The sequence below is a fragment of the Corvus cornix genome, chromosome 4A (assembly GCF_000738735.6).
Source record: "Corvus cornix cornix isolate S_Up_H32 chromosome 4A, ASM73873v5, whole genome shotgun sequence".
Taxonomy (NCBI): Eukaryota; Metazoa; Chordata; class Aves; order Passeriformes; family Corvidae; genus Corvus; species Corvus cornix.
Window position 1 is genome coordinate 16,347,562 of NC_047058.1, and position 26,664 is coordinate 16,374,225.

At 48.6% G+C, this 26,664-nt stretch overlaps 2 protein-coding genes across 13 annotated transcripts in view; one reads left to right on the forward strand and one right to left on the reverse strand.

Moving 5' to 3' along the window:
- Positions 1-10,066, reverse strand: part of ZMYM3 (zinc finger MYM-type containing 3) — a 32,880-nt gene extending 22,814 nt beyond the window's left edge. For 2 of the 8 annotated variants that reach the window (XR_005604650.1, XM_039571732.1), the window contains exon 1: positions 9,383-9,687. The gene's annotated coding sequence lies outside the window, so the exon portion shown is untranslated. Of the gene's footprint in view, positions 1-5,233; positions 8,872-8,907; positions 8,982-9,382; positions 9,688-9,982 lie in introns of those variants that run through there. The other 6 variants (XM_039571737.1, XM_039571736.1, XM_039571733.1 and 3 more) reach the window with 5 other exon arrangements.
- NONO (non-POU domain containing octamer binding) lies at positions 9,988-25,280 on the forward strand. 5 transcript variants are annotated; one of them, XM_039571742.1, is made up of 11 exons: positions 9,988-10,060; positions 11,643-11,766; positions 14,407-14,627; positions 15,622-15,923; positions 17,975-18,070; positions 18,960-19,156; positions 19,986-20,070; positions 21,141-21,243; positions 22,589-22,631; positions 22,932-23,041; positions 24,240-24,721. In XM_039571742.1, the coding sequence occupies exons 2-11, from the start codon at positions 11,652-11,654 to the stop codon at positions 24,375-24,377; spliced, it is 1,410 nt and encodes a 469-aa protein (XP_039427676.1). In that variant the 5' UTR covers positions 9,988-10,060; positions 11,643-11,651; the 3' UTR covers positions 24,378-24,721. The 5 variants fall into 5 exon arrangements, with proteins under 5 accessions (XP_039427676.1, XP_039427675.1, XP_039427674.1 ...); XM_039571741.1 differs by having other exon boundaries at positions 9,993-10,060; positions 11,643-11,812; positions 14,434-14,627; XM_039571740.1 differs by lacking the exon at positions 9,988-10,060 and adding an exon at positions 11,320-11,452 and having other exon boundaries at positions 11,643-11,812; positions 14,434-14,627.
- Positions 25,281-26,664: the final 1,384 nt, after the last annotated feature.

Sequence of the window (26,664 nt, forward strand, 5' to 3'; positions counted from 1 at the left end):
GAAATGAGAGAGAGACTTGCAAGTTAATGAAAAGCAGTCTAACACAGAACATGAACTGCCCACTCTTCTGAGCACTGCTGGAGTAAAACAAGGCCCAGGAATGCTGCCAGGCATACCAGACACCAGCAGGTCAATGACCTCTCCTTGTGAGGGTACAAAAGTCAGCAGCAGTATACAGTAGTTTGGTACAACAGACCTTTGGGAACTCTACAGCCCTCACACACCTCACCACAGCACAGCGAAGAGACTGGCTTATGCTAAATAACACAGTGGGGTATGAGAAATGACTTGAGCACCAGTTCAGGAGGCTCCTCACTGATGTTCTGCAGTAATACCCCCACCCCTGCCTTCTTCCCTATCCAAATAATCTGGTCTGTCCTTTCTCCTGATCTGTTCTTACGGAGCTAACACATCTTTAATTTTTAAAATACCTTTTTTCTCTTGAACACAAAGGTAGAAATAACTCCTTTCAAGCCCCGAAGTCTGAGTCTTAACAAGACACAGGATGACAAGATGCATTAATCTTGTAAGAAGACAGATATAAACAATGTTGTAGTGTAACTACAGCTACTGCATAGCCCCATAACTATGTGGGCTAATATTCAGACATGGAACAAACAAAAGCTTAAGTTAGAACTAGGAGGAGTTCTGGAGAGTGGCAAGAAGAAAGGTGGTAAAGCTCTGACGTTAAAAGCAGTCATAAGAAGAACAAGTAGCAAGGTAGACACAAGCATGCAGTGCAGAGTCAGGAAAAAAGACCAGTGTGACTTTGCAGGGCACAAACAGTACACTTGAATAGGAAGGTGTGATGCAGACAGCCAACCTCAGAGGTAAAGTTACAGCCCAGCTCCTCATGGTCGACATTATCATAAGACAGAAAGGTCAAGACTTTGTGATGAGGCAAGTAATATGGTCTAAAACTGAATTAAATCCGCACAAGGAGATAATGGCTGACAAACCCAAAGAGGGAAAGGGAGCAGGACCTGGAGTCTGCAAGTGGTAAGGCAGTGTAAGACTTGAAGTAACATCATGTCCCCAAACAGGCTCTAAGCAGACACTACAAAAAAGGCACTAGAATCAAATGGTGTGGCAACAACCTATCCCTCCCCATCAGAGTAATTCAGATTCTAAATTTAGCACTGTTTTAATCTCTGAATGAGAAGACTCAGTACTCTTGTCTATTTGGGCTTACAGTGGGCATAACTCATATACATCAGTGAAGGAGGAAGCCTGAAATAGTTTCACTGATGATGGCTGTTTAATTCTTTTTTTATATCCTTCCCTCTGAAAGGACAACCAAGTTCTCACTCACAAATGGTTTGCTCAGAAGTAAACAGAACGTACTTGGACAGAGAATGTACCCAACTTCTGAAACTTATTCAAGCGGGAATTTAAGGAAATCATACCCAACAACTGGATTTCAAAGCCACTGCCTCCTTATTTTATCGAAATACACAGTAATGTTTTCTGTTTCCTGGTGGCAGATAAAGCACTGTTCCCACAATCACAAACAGAAACTGAAGCAAATGTAATCTTTAGAAATGCTCAGCAAGCTCCACCCCTCAGGACTTTGGTGTTTCTGTTCACTTTAGTTACAAGATGAGACAAAACTTTAGAATAAGCCAATTCCAGAGCAATACAGGATCTAACACATGCTTTAGTGTGGCTGACAGAAATAAGAAAAAAGTGAAATAGAAACAAAGACATCTGAAAGAAAGGTCCTAAGGATTTGAAGCAGATGAGAACCCTCCCAAGATGATAAACACAGTTTTTTTTCCTGCTGCTCAGAATATGAACAATGTCTCCTGCTCAAAGATATCCCCCACCCAGATTCACAGACAGACAGCAGACCCTACAATAATAAGCAAAAAAACCTCAAGGCATCCAGATAAAGAAGGAAATTTATTTATAGGTTTATTTAACAGAGGTAGCATGCCCCTCAGAATCACCTCAGACACTTTGCACCAAGTCTGCCATGAACCTCTAAGGTGATACTCCTAAAGTATTTGCCACTTTCAGCTGGCCTAGTCTTTGCTTGGTAGAAATAGACCCTGGAAATATTGGAGCATAAGAAATCCATTTGGGCATTTCCTCTCAGAGGATAATGCAAGCAACAATCTATGAACTTGTTGTGCAACTCATGTGCTCTACAAGTGGACCAAAGGCATCTGGTTTAACAGTGTACACCTTAACACTGCTTTCAAACTTTGGGCATCACAATGCAAGACAAAACTCTGACTCAATGGCAACGTCCTTGACCAACAGAAAAGTCCTAGAGAGAACAAGTATTCTGCAGATTAAGGCAACTCCAAACTACTGGGATGTGGCTGGGACAGGCCTTTCTGCAGAGGCAAGGCTGCAGTAAGAGCACTTGCTCGCACGCTCTGACTGGAAGCACAGCGCTCAGCCCCTGTGCTCGAGGGTCCTGTCCCCTCTCATCAGCTCTGTCTGAATCCTCCCAGCAGAAAAGCTCACACGTTCTGCTGAAGGAACCAAAACCTCTTCTTAGGATGTGCAAAGCTAAGGACTGCTGCAAAAGGACCATGTACTCAAATATCCTGTTCCTATTCACACCAAGAATGGATACCTGGTGAGAGAGTGTAAGAAACACAACTAACAGGATGTTCCTCTTCAGCACATCCTCCAATCAAGGACTCAGCTGCTGAAGAACCACTTGGCTTGAGCTGCACTGACAATGTCCCTGTTAAGAGTCTGTACTGGGCAAATCCTCTGTGAATCTGCCTAATCCCACTTTGAACCAGTTTATACTTTGGACCTCCTAAAATTCCAGTGGTTTTAAGTTCTGCGGCTTAACATTTAGTTTTCAAAAGTATTTTTCTTTTATTTTCAACCACTGCAGCAGAGCTCCAAGGTGATACAGGGCAGATGAATGCCAACTCTTGATGTATTTAGAAGAATGTGGAAAAGCTGATGGAGTTAAGAGTTGAGGCTGGACCCAAGGTGATCCTGACAAACAGTCTGAGTGGGAAAGCACGGAATGTCCCTGACAATGAATTCTTTATAGTGGCTTTCAACTACCAGCTGATAAGGATGAGGAAGGCAGCTCTCAAAACAGGAAAGAATGGTATTTTCCAGTTCTGTGGGTTGCTCTGAAATCAAACTCAACCTAAAGAAATTAGAGCTGCTCAGCTGCAGCAAGGTAAGAAGCTCTACTTCTGTCTGCCCCAGGCAGTCAGATTCGTCTGGGCCTTCTGCTAAGCTTCACAGTGAGTTAAGCTGCAAACAGAGCGTGCACTTTATCTCTGGTAAAGTCTTTTCTCACTTTCTACAGCAGAAGCAGAATAGCTTATTGTTTCTGGCAGATGCTGAAATGATCCACCACAAGTCATGGCCTCTCTTATTCCAGGAGCAGCAAATGCACAGCTCAGTCACTAGGGTTTGGTCACTGGTCTGCTCGAAATCTTCCTCTTTTCCAGCCACATAACTGACAGCAAGAAGAGTACACTGCAACATGACTTGGCCAAAGCAAGAGGAGGCAGTGTGCTGAAATCCCGCACTTCACAGAAGACACGACTGCTCCATTTGGAAACTCCTTACTTAGGAGTAAGTACTCCCTGGAGTATTCAGTAACAGATATATTCTTGGAAAGAACAAATTGAAGGAGCAAAGTCTCTTCCACAACAGCCTGCAGCAGAATGCTTCCCAAGTAGCGTGCAAGCGTTTCCAGAGGAGTGATGGGACAGCTGAAGGTCCTCCCCAGGTGTGCTGGACTGGCACAGAACACGACACTGGCTGCCAAACTCAGTGCCTGTGGCTACCAGACCTGCCCAGCCCTTTCTGCCAAAGAGGGGGAACGTGGGATCTTCTCTCAGATCTGGAAGTTCAAAGTGCAACATCTCTGCCAGGACACGTCAGCACATCCAAGTTGACTACCTGGGACTTCATCCAGCTTATTAAAGACATCAGTGGTGCTGTAACTCAGGTAACTATTAGGAGGGGAATATGTGGCCCACCTACAGAAATGATGATGTACCATCAAACATTTAATTAAAAACAGACAGCAAGAAAAAATGCTGCTGTTACTCTCTCCCAATGAAATGAACATCTCAGAAGTCTTTACAGCCCACAAAAAATCCCACAGCCATGCAGTTACGGCTTTCCTCTAGCAAAGGAACACCAACTGCTTGGGTATCTGTCCTGGACTTTTGTTCATGGACGTGGATTCAGATTTTCAATACTTTTGAAGGCTGAAGAATTATCTTCTTCACTATTAGAGATCATCTGAAATACGAAAATAATTAACTAGTAACTACAAAAGACACTTAAATCAACATTTTAGCCACTTCCCATCTACAAGGCCTGTAAGACCTGAGCAGAGTTCTGGAACGAAGCTTCTAGTGTTTTGTGCCAAATTTTTGAATAAACAGTAACACCCAACCTAGAATTTCTCAACAAAAACAACAGTGTCCAATCAATAAAACATTAAGGAAGTAATATCATGTCCTACCAGCATGGTTTCAGTCAATGTATCCTCATTAACAATACTATTCTTTGAGTGGTGAGTACAGCAAAAGCCAACTTCTCTGCTGTGACTTATCTCAGTTTATCTGGGCAGCTGATAGCTTTCTAAATTCAAGCACTGCAAACCTTTATTACATACTGGTTAACTCATTTCAACTCAAATTAATTTACAAAGAATCACCAGTAAACTAAGCACACTACCACGGACCAGGTTTCAGTCCAGCCAAAATTCTCCAGAAAGGAGCAGAAAGGATTTTGTTACTTACTAGTGTTTTTGGAGAGGCAGCTCTCTGAGCTGCAAACTCAGTCTCCAAAGAGCACAAAGCCCACTTGGTGACATGCAGTACAGAGCTACTTGCACACAGAACCATGTTAGACCATTACTGTCTCATTCTTGGCTACACTTGATAACAGTTATTGGAAGAGTTGAGATGTTTCAAATTAAAAAAATCTGACAGAGTGACACAAGAATCCCACTGCTTTATGAATCAGCCATGGTTTAGAAAACACCCTCCAGTGCTAAACTTACTTTGTTCACTGAAAAGAAATGGGGAGACATGACCCATCTCAAAAAAAACACAAGGTAAGAAGATCTACAGCAGACAACTCCTTGGAGATACAGACAAATGCACACAAGGACGCAAAAAGCTGGAAATCAAAGTCAGACAAGCTCATAAACACATGATTATACAACTGACCATGGGATCTGTAAGCCCTCTGTGATTCTGAGGTTTTACATGCAGTGACTCACTCCAAGTCAGCTACAGCTCCTGCAGATGCCACTGGTCAAGTCCTTCAGCTTGTGCTTTGCAGGGAGGGTTTGGTGAATGTTGTCTCACCTCCAAATGTATTATTGGTTCTCAATCAGTGCAAACTGCAGCATCTTTCACCACATCCCCTTCAGGCCAGTCTTCACGTGTGACTGGGACTGTCTACAAAACAGGAACTGGTACACAGGGCAAAAAAGGGCCTTTCCAGAACATCACCAGCAGCATCAAGACTCCAGCAATTGTTTCTTGATAGTCCCAAAGCCAGGAGAGATCACCACTAGATTTTTCTACAGCGAGAGCCCAAGCTCAGGGCTGCAGGCCTCAAATGTAGTATCACAGTCACCCTGAACCCAGAAAGCCTAAATCCTTCAGCACTGAGCAGCTGGTGCTGCAAAACACAACCACGAGTCTCCTGTAAATTCCTCAAAGGCAGGAATGACCAAACTGGATTTTGAGCTTGCATTCCAGAAACTTCACCTCAGTTTCAAGAAAGTGCAAGAAGGACAATTTTCAGAAATCTCACAGAACTGCCTGGAATTAGGTTTACCAGGAGACTCCCTGCAACACTTCAAATATAACTGACAACATTCCTCAATCTCGGCATCATCTGCTGCTAACCAGAGCAGTAAATGCTAAGACAGCCAACAGGAGCATCCTCATCCATCCAGAATGCCATCCTGGCAGCACTTTGAAATGGCTTGGATCCCCCCACATCTTGTAAGACCAGGATCCTCCCCAAGCACTAAGTACCAAGGCTTTGCAACACAGAAAGGAGTAACAAGTCTAAGTTCACCCTTAGCAGCAATGCTATCTGGAGAGCAATTCAGCTTCAAGAACCAACTCCACTCAAGTCCAAGAGAAAATTCTCCTGGTGTTTGTACAGCCAAAATAGTGTTAAACACATGGGAAGGGGGTGAGTGGGTAAAAAAGCTTTGGAAGTACTATCAGAAGCACAACAAAAAGTACTCGGAGGTACAGCATGCTTGAGCAGTGTGTATCCAAAGTGCCTTAATGATATTAAGACAATGATTAAAAAAAGTAAAAGACCTGGAAGTGGTAAAAAACAGATGGTCATCACGTCTCTCTACCAGTTGCCCAAATGCTGCAGGAAGGCATCAGAACACCTGACAAAGTTCTGGCACGTCTCACAAGCAGCTACAGACAAATGGAGAGGACAGCAGGTGACTCTCCAGAGGAGTGCTGCAGCCTGGGAACAGTCCACGGACTCCCTGGAGGTCCTCAAAACCCAACTGGACAAAGCCCTGAACAAGGCCTCAAGTCAGCTCTGCTGCAAGCAGGAGATCAGTTGGACCAGAAACTTCTAGAGGTCCCGTACAACCCAAATCTGTCTGTGGTTCTGTGAATAAACCCTACTGCACAGCGAAGAGAGAGAAGACAAAAGGGCAGAGTCTCTGAGAGGATGTATCTTTGAGGGCAAAACATCTCATTTTCCTTAAGAGGCCTTGCAGAGCCAAAATACTGGAAACACAATGTGAGTTGTCTCCTCTGCCTCACTGACAGTCCCAGATCCCTCTGCAAGGTGCCTGCCACCAAAGTGCTGGGGAGGGATCTCAGCGCTGGGAGGCCTCACCTCACGTGCAGCTGTTCAAACTGGCCCTGGGTAATGCTGTGTTGAACAGAGCAGTATCTCACCCCGTCTAGAGACCAACTCCTTTCCCTTTGGGCTGCCCAGGGCTGGGCCAGCAGAGCACACTCAAAGCAAGTGGCCAGGAGACACCACCAGAGCCCACGACCAGCAGGACTGGTGAGGATGGTTTCAAACACTGCCATTTCCTGATGTGTACCATCAGCAGAGGAAGAAGTTAACAAAACACGATACTGAGACTAAAACACAAATCCAATGAAACCCTGCTGGTGCTGCCTTTGCTAAGCTAACAAATGCATTGTCACAGCTGCAGCCTATTCCATACTTCCACTGGATTGCTTTCACCATAACCCGTCTGCACCAAGGCTTCCGTCTGTGTCCATCAGAGTTGTACATCCCAGCATCACTGACCACAAGACATCCATAAAGATATCACACAAGGGGCTTTGCTCCCAAAGTGAGGCCATGGGCTCGGCCTGGGCCCTTGCTCTGGCTGCCAGAGATGTGGAAGAATCTGTTGCTACTGTCATCCTCCAAAGAAAAGGCACTCACAGAGAGAGGGATGTGAGCAGGTGCAGAGAGAAAAGAGGTTGTGCAAATATGCACCACAGAGCTGTGAGGTTCAGGTTAGTCGTTACAGCTCTGTACACTGTGGATATTACTTTAATAAGGCTGAGCTCACAATAACAACAGGGCTATGCTCTTATCACCAGCTTTGATCCCAGGATAGGCAGGGTTAGGTAAGAAAATGCAGATTAGAAGTTTTCTTGGGGATTGCAGCTGCAATGAAAGGGAAAGAAGTTATAGCCTAGAACAAAAGCCATAGCTGGAAGCACAGCAGGAGAAGAGGAGAGCACAAATGAAGCAGCTCTCATCCTCACCAAAAGAGACTCCAGGAACCATCCCTCAGCACTCAGTCAAAAATCCTATCCTCCACCATCACCTGACACAGACCACGTCCAGTGCTGCCTCTGCCCACACAAGCATATCTGACTGCCAGGGCCTTTTGCCATGCCAGGCACACACCACAGCCAGCTCCCTGCCTCGCCAGGCCTCCTTCCACCTCTACAAACCACACAGGAGGTACTTGATGCTCCCCAGGACACCTTGTTGGCCACAGCTACACTGCCCACATGGGGAGGCTTCCACAGAGTGGGGCCTCCCGCAGCAGCCCAAGGCAGCTTCAGCCCCATGGGGCTGCACCTTTCTCTCATGGGGCCAGATCCTCAAGAGCAGCACACGGTGTCCAGGGATACATACATCCACCAGGCCCTGAGGAGGCTCCAGACCCCCCCCCACACAGGGGGAAGGCTGTCAGGACTGGCCAGATCACCGAGCAAGAGCTGCTGAGCCCCACAGACTTTGCCCCTGCACGTGGTGACAACACCATAAAGGCCGAGCCCCTGGGGACACAGGGAGAGCCAAGCCTGGGCAGGTGCCAGGGCAGAGCTTTGGGGCAGAGGGTGCCAGGGCTGTTTGCTGCCACTGCTCAGCACGGCCCCGCAGCAAGGACAGGCCCCGCTGGGCTGGGCGCTCCAGGGGCTCCCAGGAGCCACGAACCCTGGGCCCAGCCTGTGCCCAGGCACTGATGTGGCTGGGAGGCACATCCAGCCACCGCCCCCCACAAGGGCTGCCCACGGTGCCTTCCTATGCCAACCCACACCCGGGAGGGGGGCCAGGCTGGGGCTCCCCATCCATCGCAGGGGAACCCAGAGACCACCTCCCGCAACGGGGACAAGGGTCTCACTGGGGTCTCTATGGAAGCGGGGTGGGAATGGGGGTCAGGCTGGTGGGCTCCCCAGCCACAGTGGGGGGACCCAGAGCCCAGACCGCTCCCCAAGAGGGGCGAGGGTCGCACGGGCCATCCCCCCCACCGCAAGGGGCACGGGGTGCACTCTGTACCGGGTCGGGGATGGGGGTCAGATGGGGGCTCCCCATCCATCCCGGATGACTCCAGAGATCACCCCCCTCCAGAGCGAGGGCCGCATGGGGGTCTCCATGGGACCGAGGCGGGGATGGGGACCAGGCAAGTGCGATCCCCAGCCATACCTGGACGAGTCCAGAGACCACCGCCTCCCCCGCACCGGAGCGAAGGTCGCATTGGAGTCTCCACTGGACTGGAGCTGCACCGGGGTAGGGGGTCAGGCTGGGACTCCCCATCCATCCCGGGGAGACCCGCAGCCCACACCGCGCTCCCAAGAGGCGAGGGTCGCACAGGGCTCCTCCCCCCCCACCCCCGCCCCGCCGGGACCCGCCGCAGGGCGCCCCCAAGCGGCCGCCACGGGGAGGGGGCGAGCGGCACCGGCCACGCCCCCTCGTGGGGCGCCGGCCACGCCCCCTCCAGCAAGGCGCGCGCAGCCCCCCACCCCACTCCCCGGGGGGCTCACCCTCCCCCCACCCCCGGTACCCGCGCCGCACGCGCCCGCCCCGCCCCCTCCTCGCGGGGCCCCGCGACCGCCCCGCGGCCTCATCCGCGCTTCCCGGGACGCCGCCGGGGCGCGCCCGCGGCCGCCGCCGCTTGTACCTGGCTCTCCCGGTGCTGCGCCGCCCGCTCTACCCAGAACCCGGATTCGGGTCGCGGCCCCTTTAAATGGAGGCGCCGCTCGGAGCCCTCACCGCGCTGCAACCCGACGGGGGGGCGGCGGCGGCTCCTTATTGGCTGCGCGGAGCGAGGGACGCGCTTCCATTGGCCGCAGTGGGGCCTGGGCTCGCGAGACTCGCTCACGGGCGGCTGCCGCGGAAACGCGGAGCGGAGCCTCGAGCGCGGGATCGGCGCGACAGCCCGGACCGCGTCGGGCGGCTGGAAAACCTGGGGCGGATCCGCTTGGCGGAGCGGGTCCAGGCGGGCGGGCAGCACGGAGCCGGGGGCGGGCGGCGGCCGCGGTCTGGCGGGGCACGGCGAGGTGCGGGGGGGGAGCACGGCGGGGGGCGGGGGCCGGAACGGGGCGCCCCGGTTCCCGCCGGTGCCCGCGCGGCCACCCGCAAAGCACGGAGCGGATCGCACGGAATGGGCTCGCCACCCCGCTCCCCGCCCCCCCTTTAACCGTCTCGCTGCCGCCTCTCCCGGCCCCGGCCTCGCTGCCGTCCTGGGGGCCCGGCCCGGCCGCGCCGCCACGGCCTCTACCTGCACGCGGGGGGACCCACCCGGACGAGCCCGGGCGCCGCCACCGCCTCCCCGAAGCTGGAGCGTCTCCCCGGGGCGGTGAGTGACAGCGCGGCCGGGCGGGGCTTCCGCGGGGGCCCGGGACGCGGCACCGCCCCCGGGAGGGACCGCCTGGGCCGGCGGCCCCCACTCCCGGCGCCGCTTTCACCCGGGATCCCCGTCCGGTGCCCCGGGCTGCGCTCCCGCAGCGCTGCACATAGCCCGGGGTGCCCTTCGCCAGCCACGACAGCGCCCACCCGGCCTTGCCGCCCGCGGCACCCCTACCCCTTCCCGCCTCCATCCGTGCCCCCGGCGCTGCTCCGCCCCGCCAGGCTTGGACCCCCATCCCCGGCGGCTCCCGGGCCGGCAGGACCCGGGCCCCCTCCATCTCAGCGGGGCAGCACCCAGCTCTTGGCCGCCCCGCTCCACTGGGGGGCTCTTCCATCGCTCCCGCCCCCGGGAACCGGCGGTTTCCGAGCCTGCGGGCACACAGGGGTGCCGGGGCTGAGCGTGGGCTGGAACCCGGGGGCACAGCCGGGAGCGGGCGGCGGAGCTGCGGGAAAGCGGGCGCTCCGCGCGGGCTGTGAGCCTCCCGGGGGTCCCGCACCCGGGGAGCGCGCTGGCCGCGGGACCGCGGCACCTGCACCGGTGAGGCGGCGGGAAGCGGGAGGGTTTATTGCAAATCGGTGAAGCGAAACCTGCCCGAGGCAGGATACGGCCGCGCTCCCAGAGCGCCCGGTGTGTTCCCAGGGGCAGGGCGGGACCTTTCTGCCGAGCCGCCTTCCCGTCCGCAGCGGGGTCCAGAGGACGAGGGGGAGCCCGCGGCTGGACGGGGCAAGGAGCGGGCACAGGGCTGGAGGACACCTGGAGGAGACCAAAGCGGCACACACCGGGCGCCCCCAGCGCTGCCCAGGCCGCGGTGCTCACTGGCCGGGGCGGAGAACCCACCGCCGGGACTGCCCCGGTACCATCCCGGGCGCACGTCGCGGGGCGCGGCGGGGCGGCACGCGCTCGGCGCCGCCGCTGGCCCTTTAAAAGCGCGCGGCCCCCGCGTGCCCGCAGCACGCCTGCGCGGCGCGCGCGGGGCGGCTCGCGGCTCTCCCTTTGTCCCCCACTCGCCTCTCACCCAAGCTTGGTGCCCGCCGCCGTGATTGGCAGCGCGCGCAGCCCCTCTGTTGGCCAATCGGATCTGTGCACGGCCGGCTAGTCCCGCCCCGCCACGGCGGCCCCTGTGAGTGACGGCGGGGCTTGCCCAGTTAGCGGCGCGGCGGCGGGCGCCGAGCGGCCAATAGGAGCTCAGGGAGAGGGGCGCCGTGTTAGGGTGCGCGAGTTCCGGCCGCGCGCTCTCCTCTCAGGGCCGCCGCGGTCCCGGTGCCCGTCTCCGTCCCGGTGTCTGTGTCCGGGGCCGGTGCCTGTCCCGGTGTCCGTGTCCCGGTCCGGTGTTGCCGCCAGGTGAGGCCGTGGGGGCGGCAGGGTCGTGGCTCGGCCCCGCTCCGCTCCGTCGCCGCTGGGGCCGTGCTGGGGCCCGGCGCGGCCTGCGCGGCCCGCCCCGCCCCTGCACGCGGGGCCGGCGGGACCTACCCGGGACCTACCCGGGACCGAGCTCCGGGCCGCTTCCCGACCGTGCGCGTGTTGCTTTTAGGTGGGGAAGATGCAGGGCAACAAGGGGTTCAACATGGAGAAGCAGAACCACGCTCCGCGCAAGCAGCACCAGCAGCACCCGCCGCCGTCCATCCCCGCGAACGGGCAGCAGGCCAACAGCCAGAGTGAGTCCCGGGCCCGTCGTGGGGGCCCGCCCCGGCCCCGCTCTGGGTAGGCGCTGAGCGACCGCTTCGGTGCAGCGGGAAACCTCGGGGTAGCTGCGGCCCTCGGGGTGCAACAGGTCTCAGCAGGAACAAAAGGAACCCGGTTTTCCGAGTTTAAACAATAAATCCTTAGGTCCTCAAGCAGGCTGCAGCATCTCCTGCTATATCAATTTCTTCCCCCTGTTGGAAACCACGGTTTTAATTGCGCCTGGGTTGTACTTGACGGTTTTCTTATGGTTTTGCTCAGTCCGCTCGAAGGTACACGCGGCTCCCGTGGCGTTTGTTCGTTACGTTTCTTGCGTTCATAAGTTTCTTGAGTTTCCAAAACCTGGGCAGTGATATAGAGGTTCCTTCTTTGTCTCAAAATCTTAGGAAAGGACTACTTACAGTTTGGAAGTCATTGCGTTTTTGACAGTGTGTCTGTAAGCGCTGCGAATATAACAAGGTCTGTCTTTCATTGTCGGGTTCCTGTTTTTTCTTCGGGCATAACAGATGGCTTCTCAATGCAGGTTTCCTTAGGAAACTGGAAACTTAAGCTTAAGAGCAGTTACTAGATTACTAGAGAAGTAAGTTTGCTCTCGGTAAAGGTTGTTGTAGTGAGAACGTTATTACAGCGATGTGCAGGCACCCCTTAAGACTCAATTTTTTATTAATGCGGAACCAGGAGAAACCCGGCTTTACTTACTATTCAAGCGCCAGTTGACATTGATTAAAGCCGTTCTGCCTCAGCGGGTTTCCGGGTTTTCCTGGTCTGTGTGGACTGGCGCTCCAAAGCGGGTGCTTGTGAGCTGGGACGGGACACGTTAATAGCTTCAGGGGCCCGAACTGATCTAACCTGATAGTTTAGAAGTACGGCGATGTCTCACCGCCGTTAGCATTTTTGGGAGGGAAAAAGTGCTTTAGTTTTATTAGATGTGGATTCTTTTTTTAAGTTTGGATACTTTGGCCGTTCAGAACAAAAACGTATGGAAGTCACCTATGCACTTTGTGTGATTCCTCCGAGTGGGGTTTTTTTTGTGTCAAAGATACTGGGCTGGTAAATGTCCTGGATGTTTTTATTAGGGGGTCGAGTTGAACAGGCTCTTTATCAGCTCCCAGACAGTAACAGACAAGGGTGGCAGAGCAGTCGTTTCCAGTCAGGTTGAAAACAATAACAGTACAGCTGTACTGGGGAATTCCCACAGGGATCAGTTTGTCGTGAGTGACTGTGTCTCACTCCTTTGCATGGATCTCCTGAGGCAGAACAGTGGTACTCTGCGTACCACTGAGTGTAACTCTATTCAAGTACCTCCTGTTGTATCCACAGGCCTTGCAATTGATCCCCAAATACAGTAATGCTGTGAACAAGGCAAAACATTTCACTCCTGCTCCTTTTGCTGTGTGAAGTAGATAACTTACTCTCACTACTCTTCTCTAGGTACTCTTCTCTTCTCTGAGTCTGGTTATTTAGTGTTAGCTATGGAGCTGCGCTTACTCTTATAAAGGGGTTGTCCTTGCAGAGTCTTGCATGCATTGTCTTTGCATAGACAGTCTTTCTCATTCAGTGCCCTGCTTTGTAGCTGGAATCAAGCCATTTATGTTCACAGTTTATTTCATAAGTGTGACCATGACTTGTGTCCTCTGCAAAGCAAAGGAGTTGCTTTCTGTGCCCTATAGTCCTGTGTGGTGAAGTTCCATGTGTGTTTAAGAAAAATGGGGCACAGGAAGATAAAGTGATGCTAAATCCACCCCTGTGTCTGGCACATAACAGAGCTTTCAGGATCATGCTGGACTCTTGTTGAATTAAGGGTTAAAGATTGTATATGCATGTGGGGATTTGAGAATGTTACTGTTTGTGTTTATTTCTGTTGGATATCTCAGAAAACATTTTAACCTTGGGCTTGATCTTCGAGGTCTTTTCCAACTTCATAAATCTCTTCTAGGATAATTTTCTGAATAGAGATATTTTTTTTGTAATTGATCTTGTAATTTTTACGAGGTCTCACCTATATGGCTGGTTTTTGGGGTAGGGGTTTTTTTTTGAGTTTTGGGTTGGTTTTTTCCCCCCACTATTTTCACTATTCCAGCCTTCTCTTCAGCTTAGAACTCCATACCCTGAAACCCATCTCATAGAATGACAGCTATCTGAAATGTTATCTGTCTGAACAAAACTTCCTCTTATTTTCATATTTTTCTAGATACCTGGAGTTGTTTTGGAGTATTTTTGAGCAAAAATCTGTTTTCTGGCTAAACTATGGCTTTTCTGTAATTCTTTGTGTTGTAATAGCAACATCCTGTATTGTTACTACAGTTGATTTTTTTCTGGGCTGGTTATCCTGACCAGTTCTCAAAAAGTTTGAGTGAAATATCTCATGTTATTTCAAGCTGCAGTGTGTTGTTTTCTCCCGTTCTAGGCTGTCATTTGCTGGTATTAATGAGCAATGAGGTTCAGTTTTCTTTAAAAAAAAACTGTGGGGCCATTCTGAAATAAATCCCCCTTGTGGCTGGAGAGATGGCTGGAGAGGTTTAAGACCAAGGTGAACGGGTGGTGTTACCTGTATTATCCTGTGTCTCTGTGGTCACTGTGATGAAACCTAATAAAATTTATCCCCCCAACTGTAGAGCAGCTGTGTACCTTATTCCCCTCAGATGAAGGCCTGACTATTGACCTGAAGAATTTCCGGAAACCCGGTGAAAAGACCTTCACCCAAAGAAGCCGCCTCTTTGTGGGGAATCTGCCCCCAGATATTACAGAGGAAGAGATGAGAAAGTTGTTTGAGAAGTATGGCAAGGCAGGGGAAGTCTTCATACACAAGGACAAAGGCTTTGGTTTTATCAGGCTGGTGAGTGACTTGGCACCTTTGGGGAGTTTTTGTGGTGATGGCTCACACTGGAGCAGTACTGCTAATTGAAAGTAGTAGGTGTTCAGATGTCTTGCTGATTAAACCTGCTGATAATCTTAGTAACTGGAATATGGGATTAGCTTCCAAATGGTTTGTCTAGAGCTTGTTATGAAAAGAAATGTGAATTTAGGCAGCTTGTGGCAGGAGTTATGAGAGATCTGATGAATTTATTCTGAAATCAGCTGGTAGAAAGCTGATAAAAAGCCCCACAGGAATATAATGCTATTATAGACAAAGTGAACTTCTCCATTTCTGGAGTACGGAATTCCTATGGGCGTAGTTTGTCATGCAGTATTCCTGGAGTGATTAATGCTCTTGAGGTAGGGAATCTTTAGATGGTCACGTTGAAGTGTGTCTGGAAGGGAGGTAGCTACCACCATGGAGTGGTTCTCAGATTTCTATGGGTCATGCACCACCTTTCTGAGAGCCCCAAAGTGAGTGGATGAGGTTCCCACACCCATGTCTGGGCTGTTTTCATGTAGTGCAACTGCTTGGTAGTGACTTAAATGAGTGGAAAGGTGTGAAAATGGCATAGAAGGTCTTTCATAGGTTGTCATACCATCAGCATTTCCTTATCAGACTTGGTTAATCATTGAACCTTGATTATTTTTTAAAATGTATTTATTTTTTAAAAAAAGGTGCTTTGTAGCCTTAATATAATTGTGTGATAATGATAATTTCATTGTTTGCCTTGTTCATACTGGCTGTTGGACTAAACTTACACATTTGTTACATATTTCTCACCCTCCCCGCCCCCAAGCTCTGCCTGTTCAGTCACTGATGATAAGGAATAGCTGTGGTTTTTTGGCACACTTCTTACCAAGCTGTGGGAGAATCATTTATTTCTCTCAGAAGTACATGTTATGGAGAAATAAGCTTGTGTTTAATTCTGTGCCTCACTGGGAGTTTTAATGGTGGTTGTTTTTATCTGCAGGAAACTCGCACTCTGGCAGAGATTGCCAAGGTGGAACTGGACAACATGCCTCTCCGTGGGAAGCAGCTCCGAGTGCGCTTTGCCTGCCACAGCGCCTCGCTGACAGTCAGGAACCTGCCTCAGTTTGTGTCCAATGAGCTCCTGGAGGAAGCCTTCTCAGTGTTTGGCCAGGTGGAAAGGGCTGTGGTTATTGTGGATGACAGAGGACGATCCTCTGGGAAAGGCATTGTGGAGTTCTCAGGGAAGCCTGCTGCTAGGAAAGCGCTGGATAGATGTAGTGATGGGTCTTTCCTGCTAACTACGTAAGTGCAGATGGGGAGAGGTGCTCTGCTGGCATGTGCAGGTTGGGTGGCTGGTTCTTAACACCACAGTGGGACAGATGGGGCATGAGGTGGTAGGGGATTGGCCTGGGGAGAACTTTATTTAGCTTTGTTCCAACAAGAGACAGTCTGTGCTGAAGCTCAGGTCTGAAAACTTTCTTCTGGGAAGCTGCTAGTGGGGTAAGTGCATAAAACTTCCAAATAAACTCTTTCTCCATAAAACAACTTTAGGGCAATTAAAGCAGCCTTTAAGAACAGGACCTGTTTCAGAGGCCATCCGTATAACTTGTTTGGAAATGAAGCTCAAGTGTTTTAATTGTACACTGTGGGTCACTAAAGGGGAGAGTCTTAGGATGGGATTCTGCTTGGCAGCATGCATTGCTGGGGTGGAATGCCACTGTGGGCATGGGATCTGTTGGAGAGGCTGCTCAGATAGATTGGATTGTTTAGAGTTTTCACCATTATAAACTGTTTCCCCTGTGCTTCAATGTAATAAGGCAGAAAAGCATGTTCTTTCATAATTATGTGAACTTGCTCAAGCAAATAACCAATTCCAGTTGCATTCCACGGAGCAGTTTGTTGCTCTGTTAAGAGGGAGCCATTTCTGATCTCTTGGAAAAAAAATTACTGTATATTTTGTATTATGCTTCTAGAATTTGTGACTAGAACACTTCCTGAAATGGGGCTATATTGCTCATTTTTAAAGTAATTTTTAAAGTTTTGTGCTTCACACCTCCTGTGGATATGTAATAGCACAGCTGTACACAAGCACATTCAGTTTCAAAAAGCAGGTTTTGCTTATTTCTTTTTTAACACCTGTTTTTCTCCCTGTGACTCCTTGAGGATACCAGCATAGTGGGTAGTGCTCTACAGGAGGATTACTGCTAGAGAGCTTTTGCTGATTCAGAAGTCTGTACCTGAAAGAACCATGAAAACAGATTTTTAGAAGTGATCATGCAAAACTAATCACTAGCAATGTATAACTTAGGTTAACATTCAATCTCTTTATAGCTATCAGTACATTAGGTTCTGGTACCTAGGACCACAAACAAGTCTGTTGTTCCTTTCTAGTTATGGTTTGGTTTTGATTGAACTTGTTCTGGTTTGTCCTAGTTCAAGACAGGAAAGTTAGATAAACTGTTTGAATTGGTTCATGTTAGAAAATAAGATTATTAATAATGGAATATGTCACATCAAAGCAAAAAGTTGTATTATGGATCTTCAGCTGAGAAAAGGGATTTTAGCTTTCCATATCCTGCCTTGCTGCTGGAGCCTGGGTACCCATTGCCACTTGGCACAACAGGATCATCTCTTCATTTCCCCAGTCCTGGCACATGGGACTGAGGAGCCCACGGGAAGCTGGGGTGCTGCTTTGTGCTGGGGATGAGCAGTGTCAGTGCTGTGGTGGAGAGCTGATTCAGAGACCAGGTCAATACTTTCTTCTGCAAGCAGAAGCCAGGAAGACAGAAGCACACATCTGCAGTGTCTGTTGTGAACTGCACCAGTGGATTCCCTGGGGGGTGGAAATTCAGGCAGGGGCCCAGTGGACCTTCCTAGAGCACAGTTGCCAAGCAACAGTAGCACATGGTGGCCTCACCAGGAGGGTATGACTGGATGGTACAGCCTGCGGCCTCCAGTGAGGAGTGCTGTAGTGACTCTGCTTTAGATGGCCATAAAAAGGCACAGATGGACTTGTGCCACTCTAGAGACAAGACTTCATGCTGGGTAGATCCTATTGGAGCATGTCAGATTCCAGTTAAGCTGTTAATTTGAACCAGTAGCTACAATTCAGTACAATTTTGGTTTGGATTAAACGGAGATTTTGATCAACAGTTCCACTCCTATTCTAGAAAAAAGGAAAAAAAGAGTGTTCAAAGTGATTTCTGGTTTCATGTTGGTTGAGATCAGCAGCTGCTCTGAGTTCCTTTGAGCAGTGCTAAAAGCAGTGTAAGTTCGGACTTAGTACACATGCTTTCCACAACTGCAAGCTTGTTCTTGAATTTTCTTGAGAGCACCTCACCTTTTCTTTACAGATTCCCTCGGCCTGTCACTGTGGAGCCCATGGATCAGTATGATGATGAGGAGGGTCTACCAGAGAAGCTAGTCATCAAAAACCAGCAATATCACAAGTATGTGCCTGGCATGCAACAGGAGATGAGAGTGCCTGTGGGCTAGTGCCTCAGTCTTAGAAGGGTGGCTCATCAGGTCATCCTTTTCTCAGTAAATGTGGCCTGACTTTGGAAGGAGAATTCCATTCACTGTTCTCTTGCCATGATTGGCTGAAAGAAAACAGTCATTTTGAATCCACACTCCTGGATAAGACTGGTAGCCTTCTCATATTTTGTATAAGTCCATTTCAGTTCTTGGAATAAAAAATAAAGTCAATTTGAGATAACACAGATGATATGAGATTCCCTGGGAAGTATTACAGAAAGTCTATGTAGGAAACACTTGAACCCACAATAGAAACTTAAGGAATTATGTGACTAGCATTAGGAGATTGTAGAGCTATCCAGATATAAGACCAGAGTTTTAGAAGGCTTCCCAGTGTAAGTAGGAATCCTGTGATCTGAGCAGTTGGCATTAGCAAACCATGTGAGCTCATGAATTTTTCAAGTAAGGAAGGTGAGAGCTTCAGGATGTGGGTGACTGAATTAAGAATAGTCCTGTGCTGCAGGTGCAGCGTGAAAATAACATGCACATTTGGGCATTGTTTGTTTCTGGAGTGCATCTGTCCATAAGATGTGCAGCAGGAGCAAAGGCTGTTGCTTTCAAGGGTATTTCTGAATCTCCTTACCCAGAATCTCTTGGTGTCTTATGAAAGCAGTGTCATTGCCTGTTATGGAGGAGGACAGCTTCCATGCAGGAATGAGATGATTCCTGAGGAGCAGACAAACTGATGTCTCAGGCAGAGTGAACTGTTAAAAGGGCCTGCTATTGCATTTGACACACAAATGGAGTTTTCTTGGTTCCTCCTTGCTCTCCTGAAGCATTCACTAGCTCTTCATTGTTTGACAGGGAGCGTGAGCAGCCTCCTCGGTTTGCACAGCCTGGCAGCTTTGAATATGAATATGCCATGCGTTGGAAGGCTTTGATAGAGATGGAGAAGCAGCAGCAGGAACAAGTAGATCGCAACATCAAGGAAGCTCGAGAGAAGCTGGAAATGGAAATGGAAGCAGCTCGCCATGAGCACCAAGTGATGCTCATGCGGCAAGGTACCGGTCAGAGATAAATACCAGATGGGAACAGGGCCCTGCACCATCCAGGAGTGGGTGGCTCAGTAGACTGGCTAGAGACCACTGAAGGTGAGCCATCGTGGCTGCTTGTCTTGTAATCAAGCATGGTAGCAGCAAATGAATGGAATCATAGAATCATTTAGGTGGAAAAGATCAGTAAGTCTAACCATTAACCTCCTTTAAGGTACTTGTAGAGCAATAAAGTCTCCTTGAGCCTCCTTTTCTCCAGGCTGAGCCCCCCCAGCTCCTCAGCTGCTCCCCATCAGACATGCTCCAGACCCTTCCCCAGCTCCATTCCCTTCTCTGGACATGCTCCAGCCCCTCAATGTCTTTCTTGTCGCAAGTGGCCCAGAGCTGGACAGGATTTGAGGAGTGGCCTCACCAGTACCCAGTCAGGGGGACGGTCACTGTCCTGGTGCGGCTGGTCACACCATGGCTGGGACAGGCCAGGTGCCACTGGCTTCTTGCCCACCTGGGCACACCTGGCTCATGTTCAGCTGCTGTTGACCAGCACCCCCAGGGCCTTTCCCACTGGACACTTTCCAGCCCCTCTGCCCCAGGCTGGAGCTGCAGGGGGTTGTTGTGACCCAGGAGCAGGACCTGGCACTGAATCCTGTTGGACCTAACATGGAGAGATGTTACTGTATTGGTGAAGGGGTTTTTTTTGAGTTTTGGGTTGTTTTTTTCCCCCCACTATTTTCACTGTTCCAGCCTTCTTCTCTTGTGTGTTAAGGTTCTCATTCAGGAATTCATAGGCAGTGGCATGGGAGACGAGTTTGATTGTGTTTTTTGCTGTTGTCTTACACAGATTTAATGAGACGCCAGGAGGAGCTGAGGAGAATGGAGGAATTGCATAACCAAGAAGTACAAAAACGTAAACAGTTAGAACTCAGGTAAGGGGGCAGGCTGTGAAATGCTGTGAATCCATAGTGGAATAAAACACCTCTTGACTGCACCTAATTGTTCATTGTGACAATTTAATTATTACCTAAAGTGTGGCTGTTACTTTGGGCCTTTTTGTTCATAGGGCACAGCTGGTTTAAGATGGAAGAGTTAGGAGTTTCTTCCAATTGATTAGTATTTGCTTCTTCACAGTTTTGTCTCTCATTTAAGCTCCTTTAATGAGGCAGATAGAAAAACCAAAATCTCTGCTGTGAGTTAGTGGCTTCAGCGCTGCAGATTGGGAAATCCCATTCCATCATCTCTATTTTCATTTGAAGGGTAGCTTAGTCTCAGAGATTTTTCTCTCCATTGTAGCAGTTCCTGGTCTTGGGGTCATTTTGAGAAGCTCCAGGAGGATTACCAGACTATTTGTGTAATAGAAGGGGCTTGAGAGCTGTCAGGCTTGAAGCTTGATATTGCATGTAGTCAGCATGCATTTGGGAGCTGCTGTGTACATAGAATCATTTAGGTTGGAAAATACTTCTAAGATCAGTGAGTCCGGCTGTAGATCTAGCACTGCCAAGCTCACCGTGTCCCTAAGCACCACATCTACACATCCTTTAAATCCTTCCAGGGATGGTGACTCCACCACTTTCTGGGCAGCCTGTGCCAATGCTTTGTAACCCTTTTGGTGAAGAAATTTTCCCTGATACCAAATCTAAACTTTGCCTGGTGCAACTTGAGGCCATTTCCTCTTATCCTGTCACTTGTTACCTGGGAGAAGAGACTGATTCCCACCTGGCTCCACCCTCCTTTCAGGCGTTGTAGAGAGTGATAAGGTCCCCCTAGAGTCTCCTTTTCTCCAGGATGAGCCCCTCCAGCTCCCTCAGTTGCTCCTCATGAGACACATGCACACAAGTATCTCGTGGTTTTTGTTTTTTTTTTTTTTACAATGAGCTCCTCAAAACTGAAAGTTTGAAGTGTAAAGTTTCCAATCAAGATCCATGAGGCAGCACTGCAACACAGTGATGCAGGTGGTTGGTGTATGTTGTGCTGATTATCCTTGGACCTTTTTTTACAGGCAAGAGGAGGAACGCAGGCGCCGTGAAGAGGAAATGAGAAGGCAGCAAGAGGAGATGATGAGACGCCAGCAGGAAGGCTTTAAAGGGAATTTTGCTGATGCGGTACGAGTGCTTCTACGTTTCCATTGCATCTGTACACTCACAGTAGATTTTTCCCTTCCACAGCACAGCTGTCTGTGGATTTTTAACTTGGTTGGAGGACTGTACATGAGTAGTGCATTCTACCCTAAATTATTGACTCCCTCCAATCTTAATACAGTTTAGCCTGGAAACTATAAATCCCCGGGTTCTGTTCCACTGCTCTTCAGGTAGGACTCTCTGTAGCTGTCTTGCTGTACAGGAAAATGTATGCTGACTAGTTTTATTCTAACAGCAACACACACTGTCCTGAACCACTGCAGCAGAACCCTGTTGTGATTATATGACTGGCTATATCCCTAGCCTGCAGTCTGTCTTAGTCATGATAAAATTATCCCAACTTGAGGCATTGCTGCAGGCATGGTGTATGCTTGTACTTAAAAGTCAGTTGGTCAAGTATTTTTTTTGTAGTGTAACCTGTGTGGTAACCTGCCTTTTAATAACAATATCTCTGGTTCTATAGAGAAATGCCTTGCAATCTGTTTCCAGTCCCAGCCACCTTCTATTGTGGAGGCAGCTGTAGGGCTGTTCAGGTGGTGTAATGGCATTGATGCAGTTGAGGGGGGCAAGTGTTTAGTGCTTACTAGTGAAAACCTGGCCCCTAGGCAAAATAGCTAAATATATGTCAAACCAAAAGGGCCAAAAGCATGGCTGAGCCAAGTGTGGGAATATTCTCCTTGTGCAGCAGAAATCCTGATTCCTCTAAATAATACTGCCTTTGTATGATAAATAATGGCACTGAGACTACAGATGAAGTGAAATCTGTCTTCAGTTACCACTGTGAAAAAAGTAGTGCCCTCAGTGAGCTGAGGAGGTGCTCCTGGTTTTGCAGTGAGAGAGATCTGTGATAGGTGTTCCTGATGCTTGGTTAATAAGAGAAATTGAACTCACTAAATGGTATTTTAGTGCAAGTGACCCAGTACCATGTCTTTATGTAAGCTTGCATTTCTTTCAACAGGAAAAGCTTCTTAGCTATGCTGAGGGAGTAGCAAAACTAATTCTATCTAATGTGTCACTACTGCTCAGCACTTCTTTCCATAAAGATATCTTTGGTAAAGTCTGCATGTGCAGCTTTGCTGCTGAATGTTTTATTACAGTTCTGAAAAACAATCTTTTAGAATGAGGTATTTTAAATAAGACCTGTTCATTCAGCAGCTATCATGTGAAGGTTGCTCCTGTCTTTGAGATTTATCCTGGGAATTACTTTCTACACATTGTTCAGTAGTAAATCCTCAGAAGTCATTGAATTTGTATAATTGCCTTTTTTTAAAGCCTGATTATCAGTTGAAATGAGTGTCTGTCTTTCCAGAGGGAGCCACCAGACATGCGAATGGGACAGATGGGTATGGGAGGTAAGAGTATTCTTTGTTCCTGTGCATGTTCATTTCCTCTCTTACAAAATCTGCACTTTTTTTTTCAGTGATTTCATTTTATTGGCTTCTTATTTAGAAACTCAGTCAAACTAATCTCCCAGGCTAGTAAGAGGAAGTATTCATGTGACAGGAAACATAACATGCTGTAAAGCAGGATCAGTTTGTCTTGACCTCATAGTGCAAAGCTGGTTAATAAAGACTGGGACTCTGTCCCTGCATGGGGCAGACCCCAGTCACTGTGTGTGTGTGCCAGGACTATTCCTCAGTTTTCTTTTCCAGGTACCATTGGCATGAACAATAGAGGAGCTATGGGTGGTACCAATGTCCCAGCTCCTGCACCTCCTGCTGCTGGTCCTGGAGCTATGATCCCTGATGGAGCCATGGGAATGGTAATGTATCTCCATCTGCTTTTTGTGCACACCTTAAATGCAGATTATGTTGTTTCCAGTATTAAGCACTAGCTGGTGAAGTTGAAGCTTTTTTATCTACCCAAACCTGTTGCTTCACTCCTGCTGAAATCTTTAGTGGTTAATCTTGCCTTATTACTAGCTGATAATTTTCAGGAGATTGAGCCAAGTCTAGTAACTGCTTAATTTACTTCCAAGACAGCTAGTGCTAAAATGCTTGTTAGAAAGATCTTAGCAATAATATATGGTTATTTTTAAATGACCTAATGGGAAGCACTTTGTTAAATTGAGGTTTTTGTGAGTAGATTTTTGCAGGCATAAAGCCAAGCTTTCAGGAGTGTTCTGTTCATCACCAGTTCTGAAAACAGTTCTCTCCTGTGCTCATAGGCTAGAATGAGTTCAGCTAATTTGCTTAGGAGGTCAAGACAAAGAATAAATGGAGGTTATGCTTATTTATTTAACTTTTTAAAATTTTTCTATTTGATTTAGTTTTGAACTTTGCTGCAGGGCTTTGCAATAGACTGTGGCTTTTGTGGCATCTGTCATTCCTCTCTGTCATACGGAGGATTGGTCCTCCCACAGTGTCAGCACTTGTAGTCAGCAGCAAACAGCAGCAGTCATAGTAAATTTTGTCCTTAAAGTTCATCTTCCTTCAGTGTTTTTTATGATCTGGTCTAATAAACAGTTTTCCTGCAAACCTTCCTACTCAGACTTCTTGCTCTGTCTTATGACTGCTATGATGCAGATTTTTTTTTTGTCATAAAGAACAGTTTTATTTATCTAAAAGCTTCTGTACCTAAGTGGTAGGGATGCAAAGCAGCTGATGTTAAGGGAATGTGCACTACACATAGAAATTAAGGGGGAAGATGAAGCCAGGAGTGGAAAGGGGAGTTCAGATGGCTCACCTGCTGCTCAGCAGGGCCCTAGTCTGTGAGGTGGTGCACACTGTCCCAGTATGTCTGACTGCAGGTTGTGTGGGGAAAGGGACTTTGTTTGCAATGGTCCTGTCAGTCCAGGTTTGGGACTGTGGGGATGTTTTTGGTGGGGTGAAGGCTTGCAGTGAGGTCAGCTGGAATTGTGGAATCCTGGTAGAATTTGAATCAACTCAAATGGCTTTTAACTGCCCTTTGTTCTTCCTTGTTTTTCTCCCTGTGCCTTCTGCATTTGTCCTCATTCCAAGACTCCACCACCACCTCCAGACCGCTTCGGCCAGGGTGGAGCCATGGAAGGCCTTGGAGCGATGGGAGGGAACCCGCCTGCCTTCAACAGAGGAAATCCAGGGGGGGATTTTGGCCCTAACAAGCGTCGCAGATACTAACAGGATTAAGCTATCCCCTGTACGCCCCAAAGAAAGAAATTTTGGCAGGCCACACAGGGTTCAACTTGGGGGGGAGGGGGGACATTTTAAAGATAGTTAATTAGGGCCTGTTTTGGTAAAGCCACTCTACGACAAGGGGAGTGCAGTCTGACTGGTAAAGGTTTTAGAAAATTACATGTGGTGCATTCCTAATTTCAAAGTGAAAAATGGATTCTGGGAGGCTGCCGTGGTTCAGTAACGGTAAAATCTTGCAAGGACCCTAATGCCTTGACTATTCCAGGTTTCCTATTTGTAGCTGAAATCATGAGACTAAATTAGATAAAGTTTCAGTATGTCTTGGCATTTTTTTAGTGTAGTGTACCTTGCTTAAGAGCATAGGGAAGTCTCTGGAGAGCTAGGGCAGCGTTTGGGTGCTTTGCAGCTCCCATGATTTTGTAAATTTATATAGCTCCAAATGATCCGTCATGTAGTGAATTGGGGGAGATTCTGTTTGTTTCTTATTCTTTTTTTTTTTTTTTTAATTTTTTCCTCCTAACTTGTTAGCTACTCTTTTTACCTGGACCATTTGTTTCTTTGAAGTAGTTGACAGTCGTGCAGCCTGTATGGCTGGGAGGTTCTTGTTCGGATGGATTTTTTTGATAACGTGTTGTATCTCTTTTATTTTTACTGGTAGTAAAGTACAATCTATTGGATAAAGATACTGTATCTCATGCTGAAGATTTAACTGAAACAAATGTTTGTATAATCCTAACCTTGCCTGTCTTTTGTGTAGAAGTACTACAAGATTTTTCATTTAGTGTAAACTGTTTGAACACAAACTGTAATTGTCCCACTAAAAAGTTTGAGTTTGTCTGAGGAATGTTACAGGAATGCATTATTAAAGTGGATTTTAAGCCTTTTTTATCTGGTGTTTTGTCTCTTCTGTTTTTTTAGTACAGATGTCTACATGTGGATTGAATTTAATGAAGCTTCAGGTTATGGCATGAAAGTTGTTCTTGCATAGCTCTGTAAAGAGGGTGTTCAACCCCTGAGAATTTTCTAACAGTTTTCCTTCTCACAGAATGAGTTTCATTTGTGTGTTGGAATGTGACCTTCAACTTCATCAGGTTAGAATACAGAAAGGGAGCTGCTGACACACCTGGGACGTGTCTGTTGTGGATGCAGAGAGGCGAGGTGCAAAACTTGTCCGTGTGTTGCTGGGAGCCTGGAGCTCAGTTCCTGTCTCAGGTGCAGAGTACAGAGTTGTCTGTCTCTGCTCTGTGCTGCAGATGCCTCTGGCTGGGATGTTCCCAGAACTCCTGTGCTGGGATAGGAAGGAGAGGACTCACTGGTGACTATTGATGGCAACAGGAATGCTTTATCTGGTGTAATACATAAGGGAGTCTGTAGGGACAGGAGCCTTCTGTGACTTGTGTTCTCACACTGAGTCTCTAGAGTTGAGACCGCAAAGGGGGACACTTAGAAATAAATTTGGGTGGGAAAGGGAGGGAGGAGAAAGTGTTACAGCCTAAAAGCATAAGGAGGTGCCTTGAAGAATTGTGAAATCATAGGGAAGATGAAAACATTTTGAGATGCCTAATGTTACCAAAGCAAGAACCTTAAATTGGGGTTTAGTTCTGTAGGTACTCTTTAAGTAGGGGAAGATGAGATAATCACTTCTGGAGTTTACCCTGTCTTTGGATGGCTTTTAATTAACCTGGAATTGGATAAGATGTATGGAAGAGAGGCTGCAGCCAATGCTCTTTGTTTCTTTTTCTTATTTTGTTCTCCACATTTGAAAGCATCTGCAGCTGGTTTGCTGAGGTGATACAGTATCTAGTGGTGGTTATCAGCTTGATTGTGAGCTATGAAGAGATTGGTGGTGGTTTTCACCTGGCTCATTTGCTAGGACAGCTCGCTGTTGCAAAATCTCAAATAAGTGAGATTGCTGATCAGCTTTTCTGTTGCCCTTTGGAGAGGATGGATCTCTTCTTGCCACTTGTCTGGAATGAGGCTGGCAGATACTCAGTAGTGCCACAGCTGTTGGGTAAGTACATTGTTTAATTCTGAAGTGTGAAATACCAGGAGAAGAAACCATGAAGTTGCACCCAGGTGTATTACCTCCTTCACCTGCGTGTTGCTCAGCTGGCTTGTGTGTTAGTGAGCAGTCCAAGGAGGAATTGCTGTCCTAGGGAAACAGCAGAGCTCAGATGTTCACCATCACTCTGCTGCTGCCTCAATCCTGAGCAAGCATAAGCTAAGGATGGGTCTGGTTACTGCCTTTTCCTGGGAGAAAAGGGTGTGTGAA